The 15,710-nt window shown below is 39.8% G+C and overlaps 1 protein-coding gene across 1 annotated transcript in view; it reads left to right on the top strand.

Moving 5' to 3' along the window:
* NCKAP5 (NCK associated protein 5) overlaps positions 1–15,710 on the top strand; it is a 363,982-nt gene that overhangs the window by 182,730 nt on the left and 165,542 nt on the right. The window contains exon 5 of the mRNA XM_058809518.1: positions 7,326–7,459. Coding sequence (XP_058665501.1) covers positions 7,326–7,459 — 134 coding nt within the window. The remainder of the gene's footprint in view (positions 1–7,325; positions 7,460–15,710) is intronic.

Raw genomic sequence — 15,710 nt, 5'->3', positions numbered from 1 at the left:
TTGTAATAAGCACAATAAGCAGTGCACTTCTTTTCTCCCCATTCTGTGGGGGAATGTTTTTTCATGCTGACAAAGTCCACTACAAGGAATGCTGCAATGTTCTGCAAAGTTGTTTGTCAGTGCCTGGGTTTATTTTTGCAGAGAAGTATTGATTGCAGAATGAGAAACATTTGGTTTAACAGGGATCGATGAGTGGCAAACAAAGGACACTGAAGTTTGACTCATTTCAATTTGAACAAAAATACAGTACCCAGTGCAATTCGTGATGAAATAAAAAATGGCCCATGCTCTCTGGTTTTTAATCACATTTCTTTCCTCTCATTTGTGAGTGAGATAGGTTCATATGGGGGACTGTGATATCCTGTGTGCTGGATTTGGGGCCAGGTTGCATGTGAGGATTTTGTGGGGAGAGCACTGGGCTTTGCAGGAGGGGGACAAGCAGGTGCACCTGCTCTGGAGAGAGGGAAAATGTCACCAAAGGGATTCCACCCACCTTCTGTGTGAGAGAGATGAGGGAGAACCACCTTGATCTGTTTCATTTGCAAGCCCAAACACAAGCCCTTACAAAATACCCATAACACAGGGAACACTTGTGCTTCCCTTTCCCAGCAGCTTGGGCCATGAGCAGCTGGGACTCAGGTGTATTTTGTGGCACTTGAACAAATACCATTTCATCACCAGGCATTTTGTTGGGAGAATTAAAGATTCATTGCATCAGAATGAATGAGTTACTTTGTTAAACCAACTGGGAGACCAAGTTGTGAATCCCAGTTTCTATTTCAATTAATATTTTATAATTGATTATTGAAAAATGGAACTGCTTCACCATCCCTCTCTCATCTCTCACCTCTTGTCCCAGGCTGTTCTATGGCTGCTGCCTGCAGGGCATACAAAGGTGAAAAATAGTGGGCTTGAATACTTTGAATATGCACATTTATTCATAAGAGTATTGGGCATTGACTTTGCTAGAAAACCTAATTTTAGTGTGCCTCTAGTAGCTGCTATTTGTTTGCTTCATTCAGTTGTCTTTGTTGTCTTCTCTGTGTCTACATTCTCTCTGGCTCGTGGGATGTTGTGTTGTAAACCAGGCTCTGAGTCTGTTAAATTCTGACTTTTATGGCAAGGTATCAGAGGAACAGCATCAGAAAATGCATTAAAAATAAATACATAAAAACTCAGTTTGGGTTTGCAATGGCTTTATTGTACTTCAAACTCTAAACCAAAAGTATTTTAACCTTTTCTTCCCACCATTTAAATTCATTGCAAAGTATCTGTTTGAAATCAATATTAATTACACAGAAATTGTGACCCTCTTTAGCAAATGCTTTAAAGTAGTTGTTAAAAATTTAATGTGAAGGTTATTAGCCTGATTTTGGGCAACATTAAGCCTGTGCTAAATATTGTCATGTAGACTTTTTTTAACAGAATATTGGTCCCATGTTTGCATAATTAGCAGTACCATAGTAAACCTTTTCTTATGATGCACAGGAGAAGCAAAGAACAAATTTGAGACTAGAGGATTTTTATTTCTACTTAATCAGTAGCTCTTTCCCCTACTTATAATATAACCTTAATGATGAGATTTCATGTGTGCCCCCTTTAAGACATTTTTGATATTTGAACTAATAAGTCAGGTTATATCTAGCTGTTCTGAAGAGCTGCTGTTCATAAGAGCCAAGGATAAGCTAAACAGAAGGAGGAGGGAGCAGTTCCTAATGGAAGTGTTGGGCTGTCCCTGGTGGATAACAATGCCCTGTACAGCCTGCATGGTGTGTGTGCTGCCCCACACCTCTAATTCTTCACTTGCAGTCATCTTGACACACAGACACATTTTTCTTTAACATATAGATAAAAGTATTGATTGTGATAGTATGATTTTTTATGTGAAAGATAAATTAACAAGTTAAAAAAGGAAATGCTCTGATGTGGTAGGCTGACCTCAGCCTTGGGTCATCTTTGCTTTTGCTTCCCATCTTCAGCAGGACATGGGGTACAAAAAATTGCAATAAAGTTTGTACACCAAGATAAAGATGAGGAGATGGAGAGTTTTGGAATGAGAAATCTGCTTGAGTAGCTGAAATGCTTGACTCTAATGAGGAGAAATCGCCAAGTACTTCTCTGAGAAGTATTTTCATGAGGTCCTTTCATTCTGATGAGACATTTGATGAATTTACCTGCAGTAACAGGTAAAGGAGGTAAAACTCCAAGTCCCTGACATGGAAGGCTTTAGTGTCATCCATGTCTAGGTTTAAAGTTAATAATGAAATAGCCCTGAAATGAAAAAGAGGTAAGACATTGACATTTCTGTGCCAAACCCTGCTGTGCCACACATTCCCTCTGTGTGCTGGTGCCAGGCTGTGCAGAAGCAAAGGAACTGTTGTGCATCCCTCACCTCACAGCACCATGGGCATGTCTGCCTTCCTGGCTGCCACCTGCCCCATCCACACTCACACTTCCTCACATTTGCACTTTGGTAAAATGTGGAAGAACTGGGTGCTGACATTTGTGGCACTTCCCAAGGTAATTAAGGGAGACACAAATGAGCTCCTCTTGGCAGACACTTGTGTGGCTGCACAGGGTTAGTCCTTAGACTGTGAGCACAGCTATTAACCAGTAACTCTGAGAATCAATGGTGCCTCTTGGTCTCTTCATGGAGTGCTGAGGAACAAATCACATTTTTCTGTCAAACACATGCATTCCTTCCAATCTAGTTATAAATAGTTTCTGTGCGTTTTGTTTTGATCGCGAGTAGCTCAGATTGGATTCCTTCCTTAACTTTTAGAAGATGACTTAACATGAGGTGCATGTCCCTGCCTGGGTGAGGAATGAAACATTTTGACACGAACATTTCCACAGCTACACAAGAAGGAGCTTGCTGAAGTGCAGGCTCTGGCTCAGGAGCATAATGAGCAGCCCCTGAAACTTTGTTCCCTGTTAAAATATTCCGGTACTTGCAGGAAAGTATCAGTGGAGTTTGCTAACACTGTCTTTCACTCCAGTTTGTTCACATGAATTTTTTGCCTGTTTGGAAAGTTATCAGGAATTTGTCTGGGTGGTGTGATGAAAGTCAGCCTCTCTGGGGAGGCTGAAAAGGGGAAGCAAGAATCAAGTAAAGGTTATGCTTCTAAGAAGGGAAGGGTACAGCTGTGCTGCAGAAGGCAAGGAGGGGAAGCAGGGGAAGCAGGGGAAAATACTTTGAGCAGAGCTTGTGGAGAGAAAAATCTGCAATTAAAGAGGAATAGGCAAGTGGGAATACATAACTTCATTGGAAGATGGCAATGATTTTTCTAGTGTTAAAACGAACTGAAGCATTTCACATGACACTTTTTTATTCAACCTTTTATTCACGTAGCATGCTAATTCTATTCCTTTCTATTAAACTTATGTTCACTATAAAACCTTTAACCAGTTCTGTTTATTTCTTCTCACACACCTTTTTTTTTGCACAGGAATAAAGAGGGGTTAGCACAGAGGAGCCTGTAAAGTGCATTATGTCAGCACAAAATTCCTGCAAAGTTCAGGGATATTTTTTCTTCTTCCAGGAGACAAAAAAAATCTAAAATACCTCTTTTTAATCCTGGCCTTTCTGTATGTTAGGCTCACTTCTCTCTTCTGACACTTCATTATGGATTTTCTGAGTTTGAATAAAAATCTAGTTCTCTTTTCTGGTGGATAAGGTCACTACTGCTGGGAGCTACTTTCTGTGTGTAGTATATACTACTGTGTTTTGTGTCCTGCAGACTGAAAACTTCCCAAATGTGGGTGGTCTCTTGCACCTTTTTCTCCCTGCTTCACAGTATTTACTGTCTGTGATCTGGCTGAAAGCAGATCTGCTTTCTGCCTGCAAGAAATGGCAGAAGCGCTGCAGGGTTGCCAATAAATTGCTGTGAAGAATCCTGGCAGTGAGGGCTGATGGTGTTGATGCTGTGCAGATGTCCTGTGGGCAAGTCTTGGCCCCATTCATGCAGGAGGGTTTTGGTAGCTAGGAAGAGAACTCAGAATTCCAGGGCCATAGGTCAGTGCTGTTGTTTCTGGTCTTGCAGCCTTGTGAATGGTTTGTTGTTCATCCTAAGCCTGAAAGGAGCAGGAGTTCTCTGCAGCAACAGTACGTGCTCATGTAACTAATAATGTGTTGTAATTCTTGCCCATGAGGTGGCTGAATTGGAACTGGACTCATTTCAGAATTTCCTAATGTTTAGGGATTTCATTCCTGAAATGTTATTGTTCTTGTAATGCACATGTGTTGCTCGTTTAAGAGTACTTTTCTTAAGGTAATTCCTAAGTTCTTTCTTCTTAAGAAAAAAGTCCCCATGTGGATTTGCTGATCTCTCTGTATAGGATGTGTGTTATCACTCAGCCTTCCCCATGTGAATAGGAGTAAATGGCAGCAACAGCATTCTCTGACCTATCAACAAGAGGTAAATGAAACTTAGAAACAGCTTGTACAGCTCTTTGACCTGTAGGGAGAAGTTTGGGTTTGTGAATCTGTGCTGTCTATGCAGTTCTCTTCCAGAAGGTGAGAGTTTGTGATGAGCAGGAGCGTGGCTGTAGGTACAGCACAGACCTTCTGCAGGACAGGCAGTGGAGCTGTGAGCAGCCTGCAGAACACCTTGACAGTGAGATGGAGAAGAGGAGACTCATCTTCTTTTTAGAGTGTCACTTTTTGTCTGCCCTGCCTGCGGAGATCTGACTTTGTACATCATGTGGGAAGATTCATCTGGGGACCAGAGCATGGTCAGCGTAGCAGACATGCAGAGGTAGCTGCTGTGTAGGTACACACTTTGTGGTAATTGGGAGTGGGGCTGGCCCAGCCTCATCTGTAAACCATGTAAAACATGGTTTTACAGCTGTGAAAAGCAGGAGAACAGCGCTGACAGCAATGACCCGTGGAGTGCCCAGGGGCACTGACCAACCACCAGCGGGAACAGAGGGCACACAGGTGCAGGGCATCAACAGGAGGGGTATAAAAGGTTGGGCTAAAGAACAAGAAAGGCAGATGCTTGAAACTTTCTGATGTGGTATGGTGTTATTCTGTTTGGGTGAATGCTTAAAGCCTTCTGAAACTGTATGATGATGCTCTGTGTATTGTGGCTGTCTTGGCTGTGGCCTGTGCTGTGACATAGCTGTATCAGAATAAGATCATTGTGGCTGTTGTGGTGCTGGCTAAGCTTGAAGGCATGGCTGAATCTCTGGTTTGCAGTCCATTCCTGTAGTTTAGCATTACTGTGTCAGGTTTCTCAGGCACAGCCTTGGGTCAGCTTGGACACTCACATGTTCATAGTAGCACCTGAGTTTCCTCCAAGGTGGCTTCTCAGTTCCTGTAGGAGCAGCTACATATTTGGTTTTAAGCACAGTTCCTGTAGACACCAGTATTTTCTGAAAGCTTTTCTTAACTCCTAGGTGGTAGTTATAGATTTTTTTATGTCATTTTACTCGTTACCCACTGACTTGGGTGGTCCTAGATGCCCCTTTAAAAGCAGTGAAACTTCCCTGCAAGAGAAGATGCTGACAGCATTCAGCAAGAGCTCCTGGAGCAGGATCATTTTGAAGTTGGCATTGATGGGATCTAAGCTGGAGCAATACTGACTGCTGTGATTATTCCTCCCATATCATTAACCTGAGTTATCCTCTGTGAGTCAAGTGCTGTCTTCTGCCTGGTGCTGAACTCTCTGCAGAAAGTGAGGATTACTCAGCACCTGGCAGGACATGGCTATGTAACACTAAGGACAGTGATTAGCTAATTCAGTTAGAACAATGTATTTATTTGCCAGTAATTTGTTTCTTCTTGTGCAGTTTTCCATTTTCCAGGCATTACATATGGCCAACCAGACAGAACCACTCTGTTCTCTGAGTAATTCCCCCTATTTTTTCACAAGCATATAGATATTTCATTTAAACCTTTGCAGCCTCCCTTTGTGGCATCTGCTTATTTATCACTGTCTTTAAGATCCGTTTTCCACTTGGCAATGTTCATATTTTTGGTCCCCTGGTTACTGCTATTGTAAATTATTATCCAGTAAGATTTATAGCTGTGAGATTTGTACAAATAGCCTGTCTCCCCCATTTAATGGCTTATCTCTAAGTTACCTCTGTTATTTACTAATGAAACTGTACGGATAATTTTTATATAGGTTTTTGGAGGTATGCCATGAAAATTTAGGTCAGACATGGAATTACATCCGGCTGTCTGACAGGCTGCAAATCTCCCTGCACCATAGGCACAAAGCAGATGGGTGGGGAACCCACTGTAGCTTTACAGTAACCTAAGCTGTTCCTAGGCATGGGAACCCCATCACTGACAGAGAATAATGTAGTGCCACGCGAAATCCTTGGGGGTTTTATTGATTTGGTTTCTCAATTTAAATTCACAAGGAGGAAATTTAATTTCACTTCATTTCCGTTTAACAGGGGTCACATGGAAAAGTCTGTAAATACATTTTTTTTAATTGCAGTAACATTTTAATAATTTTAGGTTAATTTTTCTGCTCCTCTTAAATCATATTTAGCCACTATTGAAATAAGATTTTAAAATCTTTAGGTACCCTTTATATGATTTTTTGGGGTTTTTTGTGTTTGTGTTTTTTGTTGTTGTTGATTTATGGTGGTTTTTTTATTGTTGTTGCTGTTTTTTTTTTTTTTTTAAAGGGTTAGGCAATGACATATATAGATTTAGGATGGTGTGAATTGGGTTTTTGGGTCCTATGTTTTAAGAATTAGCAAAACCCATGTCCTACTTGCCTTTGAGAGCTGTTAGTGACATTAATGACGTTTTATTGCTCTTTTATTGGTTTATTTTATACTCAGATTTAAAAAACATATTCATTATCACAGTATTTCACTAAGTAAATTCAAATAAACTCTGTTCTGCTGATAGGGATCCTCCTCCCAGCCGAAACAAGAAAAGCAGTGGCTGTAGAATTTTCTCCTTGTGAGGTTGAAACATTCAGGGATGGGTGACAAGTTGACTCTTGATTTGTTTCATTTTTCCCATGTCTGCATTCAAGCAAGATGGGTCACAGATCTCAAATATAATTTTTTGTATTTATTTTGAACAGAGGTAAAGGAGAAGCACTTTGAAGGAGAGGGTGGTTGTTTGTTTTTCCATTCCCTGGCATCCATCAGTGAGCTGAGGAAGGGTAGCTCAGTTTGGTGGTATATTCTGAAAAAATTCTTCTCTCTGTAACATTGCTGTGCAATAAAGATGGCACTGGATTCATAGGGTGATTGTTTTGATTTTATGATGATTTTTCCCTAATTAAATCTAATTTTTTTACTAAAAGTGTAGTTTGTGTAAAATTAATGAATAATTTTTTATGGCATTTCAGCGTGAGAAGCTGATACATGAGTTGGAGGAAGAAAGACATTTGAGACTCGAGAGTGAGAAAAGGCTGCGGGAGGTGACGCTGGAGTCGGAGCGGAGCAGAGCCCAGATGCGGGGGCTGCAGGAGCAGTTTTCCAGGTGTGTACCACAGTAAACCCATCCAAAATATTGCAGAAACATCCTTTGGTGCAGGTGGTTTCTGCTTTTCTATGGCAGAAACATCCTTTGTCCAGACCTGTTGATAACTCAAATGGATCTAATCTAAGGCAAAACCTGCTCTCCCTCGGAAATTTCATAAACACCACAGGCTCTTGGCTAAATGATTGTTGGGATACTTAAAAGGTTTATGCCCTCATTTTATGGGGTGGTGAAAATTTTCATTTCTAGGGATTTTGTGTTTGCTAGAATTCCCAATAATTTTCTAAGTGTAGGTGTTCACTTCTCAAGAAGTGCATGCCACGGGTAAGTCAGTTTGTCCTGTAAGCAAGAATGGGTTTGATCAACCTGAATAAAGAGAGGAAGAAAAAGAGAAGCCTTTGGGCAAGCTCATCCTGCTTGGACCTGCTTCAAATCTTTTCCTGCATTTCCTGGGCCAAAGCTTTGGGCTAGAGCAGAGCTCCATTTACAAGAGAACCAGTTTAGAACAGAGATTAACGCAAACCATTCCTATGATAATAGTAAGGATTTGAGTTATTTGTTGTTTTCATGATGCATGATGAGATTTTGTAGAGCAAACAGATTTTTTTTTCATTGTTTTTGTCATGTGCACAGAAACAAAACAGTCCAAAAAATCAAAAGAAATAATGGAATTTCATGTATATTTTCCATCAAGGCTGAATATTAACTCCTTCCCTTAGCACTGAATTGTTAAAAGCTCAAGTTCAGTTTAATAAGTTGAAAAAACCTGGTGGGTTTTTTTTTTATTATTGGTTAGGTTTCTTGGGGGTTTTAGAGTTTTCTGCTTTGGGCATTTTTTGTGGTTTTTCCCTTATTTCCTTGATGTTTGCCATGCTGCTCCTCTGATTTGAATCTGGGTTTCTAGGCAACACTGCAAAAACTATTGACAGCGTTAATAAAATTTGTTCTCCTCTGTTACTTTGTGTTTGGAAAAATTTGCATTAATTCTCTGCAGAATTCAACAAAACTATTTCAAAAATCCTTAAATGTTCAGTTAATTCTGAAATCTCCATTAAAAATGCTAAGGATATTTCTTTTTTAGTTTTCTGTTGTTCCTCTTCATTGATCCTCGGTTTCAATTTTACTTATTCTGATGAGACTCCTGGAGTAATATACACTAAATAAATCCACCCCATGTGTATTCCTGGTTAGAATTTTTTGCTCTCTAGTATATTAATCTTTATTTAAGGAAGAATTCCCTGAGGTCCTGATTTTAGAAGAGTATTATTGCTGCAATAGCTAGAAACCTGTGAAATTAACTTTGAAGGTGATGGAGCCATGGTTAAGAAAAAAGAAGGGGTGAGGGGGAGCCAGTCTCCAGAGTGATGCTCCCAGAACCTTCATAAAATTTTAACTGATGCATATTCAGATCTTTTCAAGAGAGCTCTTCATTATTCCTATGGAACTGCTGTAGTCTGATTCATTTCTACCGTGTTTCTGAAAAGAATAACTATTTTATTAGTCAGGATCCCTGAAGTCCACTATCTTCAAATTAATCCATTCTTTTTCTTTCACTTCTATTTGCAGTTGAGCGTGCTCGGGTCTATCGAGAAGCAGAGGGACACAAGTTCTTTGAATTAAAGTTGTTTGTCTCTTTATGTCTGTCCCTCTGATTTAGATAAAGGTGAAGGCCCTCTAAATCAGCATTATGTTCTTTTTAAGGCTGTCTGCACATTGGCTAAACTGTTTGAAGGCAAACTTAAATATCATTTTTCATTAATGGCAGCTTGGTTAGTCATGTTATTCCAGTGAGGAAAACTCCTGCTGGCCTCATCAGGCTGTGGCTTTATTTTACTGTAGGCCAGATACTAGGAAGAGAATATGTCACTTTAAATATTTTGTTTTATTTTACGTCATTTTATTATGATGAATATTAGGGGTTATTTTTGCTGATTTTTAGTAGAATATTAAGATATTTGCTTACACAAACAGACTTTCTCTCTAAATGAGTGTATTTTTTCTTATCCTGTTTGAACAAACAATGGAACTGGAAGCTGGATAATCTTGTGCTGCCTAAAGATTCTATATTGTTTGAAGGATTTGCAACCTTTGTTTAATTTGAGCACAATTAAACAGGACAAGACAAATGATGACGGGAGGAAATTTTAAAACTAAGTGAAGAAGATGACTAGAGAATAATATTTTGGGCTCAAACATTCTATCTTTCAGATGTGGATAGATCAATGTAAGAACATATACTACAGCATAAATCTTTTAAGTATGTGTAATTCCTGAACTGAGAGGATTTACCTAGACATTTCTACATATATTTCTTTACATTTCAAACTATTTTCTTTGCATGTTGGAAAGAATGAAATTTAATAGTTGGTGGTAATCTGTAAGTTGACCTTTATAATCAGGAGAGCAATGCTCCTTATTCCTAAATGAAATTGTGGGGAAACTTTAATCTGTCATGTAAGCATATGGTTTGAGATGGAGGACTTCAGAAGGTGAGGGGTTTCTTATGGAATGAAGTTTCTGTTGTTACCAAGTAAGCAATATTTCAGCCTAGTAGTCTGAAATAAATCGAAGTTCTCTTTCTTAACACCTGCATAAATCTGCCAGAGCCTTAATGTGACACAGTAGTTAGTTTGATAAATAGGTGAGACCTGCTGAAAGAGCTTTTAAACTGGAGTTTCTTTTCCAGAATTGTAACATGTTTCCATGTAGTTTTAAATCTGCGTTTTAATTTTATTAGAGATGAAATATGTTTGAAGTGTGGAGAAACCTTGCAGGAAAAATATTTAATGCTCAAGTTGGGTTTTATGCTGTAGTTGGATGCTGTTATCTTTACATTGCCTTGGTATAATCTCACCTTGAGTTGAAATACTTTCTTTGCTTTCTTAAACCCCCTGAGATCTGTTGTTTTGCTGCAGCTGTTAAATTCCATAAGGTTCTTTTTGGCATGGCATTGTACAGCTGCACAGTTCTCAAATGTACAGAGACCTTCCCTATAAAAAGAAATCAGCCCAGTTTCTTCCAAGACAGTACCATGCACTCTGAGTTTCCTATTTTTGTTGTACACTGTCTCATTTACCTCCTTGCTGTTGGTTTCAGCTGTGCTTTTCCTGCTTTCAGCATTTTCCTGCAGCAGTAGGAACAGAAATGCAGCAGCTCTGCCCACAGCAGTAGGTGTGATTTATGGTATCATTGTAAAAAGCACACTAATAGACACAATATAAATTGATTACATTTCCCTGCTGTACATCAGTAAGCAATAGAACTTGTTGTCTGTGGAATGCATGCAGTTCAGGTGACTAAACTGTGATTAAATGTTAAAGCAGTAAAAGAAGTCGCTTTACTTAAGTTACTTTGATCACTGTTTTGGTCTGAATGAAACAAGTTCAATAAACACTATTATAAAGTGTATCTGGAAACAGTAATTGAAGACCCCATTATCAAATCTTAAAATCCCTTTTGGGTAAATTTCAAAAACTATTTCAGTTAAAGTTGTGTTGTTTGTTGGTACCAATGTCTGTGACTGGAAGATTGCCTCAGGCATTTAGATGTTATTGGAAAAGTAGGAAATGGTCCTTTTTTGATCTGCCAGGGCCCTGTGAATGGGATGAGTCCAATTCTCATTGAACTGTATATTCCTCTCCCTTTAGTATTGACTGTAGGGTTAAGCCTGTTGCTTCTGACAAGGGAAAAAATGACTGCTACAACACTTGGCATAAAAGAACAGAATGGTTGTAGGTTTAGGCACATCCTTCATGTATTTTCCAATTATTGTAATTCCCCTAGCTCCACTCTGTCTTGTCAACAGGTGACTGGGAATGATAACTGTTATCCTTGCAGCTGTGATAAGGAGATTTTTATGCATTGCATCAGCATGTTGATGTGGAGTCATCACATTGTAATTTCCAAGATCTGCTCAATCTGGACGTCACACCTGCTTTCACCTCACTGCCATGGCTGGTAACTCACAGCCAACTGAGGCCATGTCTGGGAAGCGCACACCAGCTCAGCTTGCCCTGTGTTTGGTCACTTTGCCTCAAGTCAACCATTAATAACATTTTAACCTAATTTCTGGGGAGATTAAAATGCTCTCCTGGCAGCTATGGATGGTATTCCTTTGATTCTGTCATAGCAGGGGTGAGTAAGGTGCTGTGTCCTTTTCTCAGAGGGAGATTACAGAGGAAGCTGTCTGCAATTCTCCTTTGTGTAGCTCTGCAGTGACCTCCTGTCATTCTCCCTACATGGTGTGTAGGGGTGTTGTAGGGGAATTGGCCCAGAGATGGAGTCTGTATCAAAGGCTGACCTTGTCATCCTGCCCTATGGTTTTAGGTACCACTGGATTTTATGAGCTGGTACTATGAAATGTCACAAGGAGGAGAAGCGGTGAATGAGTGTGACACACAAGTGAGTTCTCCATGTCTGGGGTGTCTCTCCTGTTCACCTGCTCCTGCCTTGCTGCCAGCTGCAGGATGGGCACTGTCAAACATGGGGAAGGTTGGCCCTGAGTGGCTGCCAGGTGCCCACCCAGCCACTCACTCACTCACTCACTCACTCACTCACTCACTCACTCACTCACTCACTCACTCACTCACTCACTCACTCACTCACTCACTCACTCACTCACTCACTGTCTTCCAGAGGGCTGGGAGAGCAAAGAAGAGAAAAAAAACCCTCATGGAATAACAACAGGAGCTCACTCACCAGTTACCATGAAGGGGAAAGATTTGATTTGTTAAATATTAAAATTTAATTTATTTCTAATTAGATGTAGTGTTACAGTAGGAGTCCTAGTAAAATATATGTACTGTATTAGTGGCCTTTTCCCAATCCTAGTTGTTCTAAATGGGCTGCAGCTGTGTTGTCTTTAATTGGGTGGCAGCTGTGGCCAATGAGGATAACTGGGATAAAAGGGGGTGAGCTGGCTGGTCAGGGAGAGCCTTGGAGGAGCCCTGATGAAGAAGCAGGAAGAACACTGTTGTGAAGAGCTGCTTGTGAGAAAATCAGCCAGAAGGTATGGGGCTCTAGAAATATGATAACAACAATATGAAGACAACAAATGGTGACCCTGATGTGATAGAGGATAGGGCAGCCAAGAGCTGGGACTCTAGAAATATAATAACAACCTAGTGTAGGGTAGCAACAAACAGTGACAAAACTAAAAACATTTATTCCCACCCATACCTTCTTCCCAGGCTCAGCTTCATTCCTTCATGCTTGACTCTTCCACCTGAGCAGCAGTGTGGGTGTCAGGGTTGTGGGGTAAATTCCTGAGCTCTACAAGCCTCAGGGTATGGTGTGAATGCTGCTTTGCTGGGGCTCTGACCTACTGCTTAGGGTATTGATCTTAGCTTCTGATTAGAATTGACAGAGTTAAAGAATGAAGTTTCTTTTAGATTAACACTGTTGGGGTGAGTACATTACATTTTAATTTATGTGCATCTACAACACTTAGGTACATATTTCATCTATAACAGTTACTCAGAACTGTCAAGAACCATTCTAAGATCCAAGAGCTTTTGTATGAATAGTTTTCACCTGACAGAAAATAAAGCAATGACTTTACTAAACTCATGAAACCAAGCCCAAAGAGGAGATTGCCTGAAGTTTTTGAGTTTGACCCCACTCAGTTTCTGGGCTGCTTTGTACTAAATTTGCTGGTTTCCTGTTGTTTTACCAGCAAAAAGTAAAAAGAAAATTTTGTCATTTTTGATACTAGACCCATTTTTTTCCACTCTTCAGTGTATGAATATGATGGTTTTGAAAGTACATGCACATGAGAAATACCTTCAATGAGTGTGGTGGCTCAGTTTTCTTCAAATACAAAAATTCTCATTCTCGTATCAGAAGCCATCAGGTTGAAATAATATTCTCATACTGAAGCTGAGAAAGAACAAAAGCAGTGAGCTCAGAGTGACTGCCGAGAGCAACTGAAGAACCAGGGTAAACTTGAAACACAGAGCTCCTGCCAGCACCAGAAATTATAGCAGATTTTATAGCATGAAGTATATTGGCTTTTCACAGAGCAAACGATTGCTTTTCTCCAGGTGTTATTCAAGATGCACAGGTAGGGACCTGCAGTTCTCCATTTTCTGTGGACTCTGAAGGCATTGAGGCTACATGAAGAGCCAGCCCTGTTTCAGTACCAGTGCACTGATAAATCATGTGTGGTGTTTCATGACAGCCGATAGCTGCTGAAAGCTTCTTGCATGGGGCCAGGGAAATTGGTAATTTTATCTTCCAGAGGCAAAAGCAGGGTGATCTGTGTGCTCAGGAAATCCTGTGTCTGGCTTGTCTGTGTGCTCACAGGATGCATCTTACTCATATTTCTGCAAGTTTGCATCTATTGCCTTTTACTGATTTCTCAGACATGAAATGATATTCTGTTTCCTGTTTCATTGGGATAGAAGTGTTCAAGTGTAGTTTATTAATGTAAAAATCAGATCCATCTTTCTGAACCTGAACATGGGAAATTCCTTACTTCAGGTTGTTTGTGTACCTTTGTCTTTTAAAAAAATATCTACATTTCATAATAACTGTATAGCAAAGAATATTAAAGAGGAAATGGATGAAATACCCAGACAGTGTGGTGATAAAGGCCTTAAATTGATTAAAGCTAGGTAAGAACAGGTGAGAAAAAGTCCAGCAAAGAATAAATGTTCTCTTAGGCTCTGTCACGGATGACTCTGCTAAAATAAAAGGCTGTATGTTTTTTTAAAGCATCAGTCTGGTTTGTGCTCCAGGATTGTCCAGCAGAGTATTTTCTTATACCAACCCAGTCATTCTGTGTCTCTTTGACTTCTTGTCCTACCCTGTCATGTTGTACAATGGCACTTTTTATTAATGACTCCTTCCTGATATGGAAATTATGGCCAATTTTGAAACTTCCATTGCACAGCCTGTGGTCTTGCCTATGCTCCACTAAGTCACACGTGAGATGTCCACACTTTGATTTCTGTGCCCACACTATGATTTCTTCCAAGTGAGTATTTGCCCTGGGGAGTCAGAAAGACACGCACATTTAAAATCAATGTAAATTAGACCGATCCTCTGATTTCATTATTAGCTTTAATTGCTACCCAAACAACATGGATTCATCCCATTTTAGTTCACTGATCCTCTCAGACTTGTGGTTTCTTTTGTCAAATGATTGAAAACCCATGCTCAATGTGAAATTGGCAGATTATAGACTGTTCCTCTTTACTAATGGATCAGAGAGAAATGTGAGTTCATGATCACAGTTTTTATGGTTGTTTTCCTGCTCGATGCTTGAGGTGGCTTGTATTAGTAATTTTTCTGTACTATAAAACTTGTAAACTGTAAATGTAACATTAATGGGCAGTGGTGTGCATTCAGATTGATGGTGGTAGGCACAGAGCAAATTAAACCATGAGTGAATAATATGAATAAAAAGCTGACATAAAGTCAAATGATCTTCGTAGTTATACTTCTCTTTTATGAACGTGATTGGAATCTTCAAAGGTTCATTGGTTGACTGAGTCTATGTTTTACCATTACAGGTTTACATCAAACTAAACCAGGCAGCCTACATCCCCATTTTAATTGCAAGCAGATAAAAATCTGATCCTGAAAAGTGCTCATCCTTTTAAAGATTTTGGGGTAACCTCTGTGAATCTGACCTAGTGGGTGGCATCCCTGTCCATGGTGGGGGAGTTGGGAGTAGGTGATTTCTAAGGTCCTTTCCAACCCAAACCATTCTATGATTCATCTCTCATTAAGGGCAGAAGGAAAAGTGTGTTCCAAATACTTTTGGGGAGTTTAGTACCTTAAATAGTAGAAATATACAGATTTGTGGAAAGAGGAGAAGATCTTGAAATCCTGACTGTTGTCTCTCCGAGTAGAATAATAGAGGAATACTTAGTTTTATCTAGATTTAAAGCAAGGTTTTGGGGTATATATGAGGCAGGAAAGAGAAAAGGCATTTCACAACAGTACTCTAAAGGAAGTGGTACAAGAACAATACAGAAAAATGGGCACAAAGATGTTCCTGTCTGGATACCACCTGTTGTACCCAAAGGTGGACTCTGTAGATTGAGACTTCTGCTCTCCTCAGCAAGAAACTTCTGTGGAATCATATCTTTACTACAGTTTGCATAGCTGGCTGTCTAATGCTGGTAAAGAGCTGGTCCTAGAATGTGACCAATACATAATTTGCAAATATAATCAATTTTTCACTCTGCTCTGTGTAACCTTTTGAGTATCTCCACTAAGTAATGAAAATAGAATTATTTATCGG

This window comes from Ammospiza caudacuta, chromosome 8, assembly GCF_027887145.1.
Source record: "Ammospiza caudacuta isolate bAmmCau1 chromosome 8, bAmmCau1.pri, whole genome shotgun sequence".
In the NCBI taxonomy this organism is placed as follows: domain Eukaryota; kingdom Metazoa; phylum Chordata; class Aves; order Passeriformes; family Passerellidae; genus Ammospiza; species Ammospiza caudacuta.
Note: the sequence above shows the minus strand (reverse complement) of the source record. Positions and strands in the feature narration are given on the sequence as shown.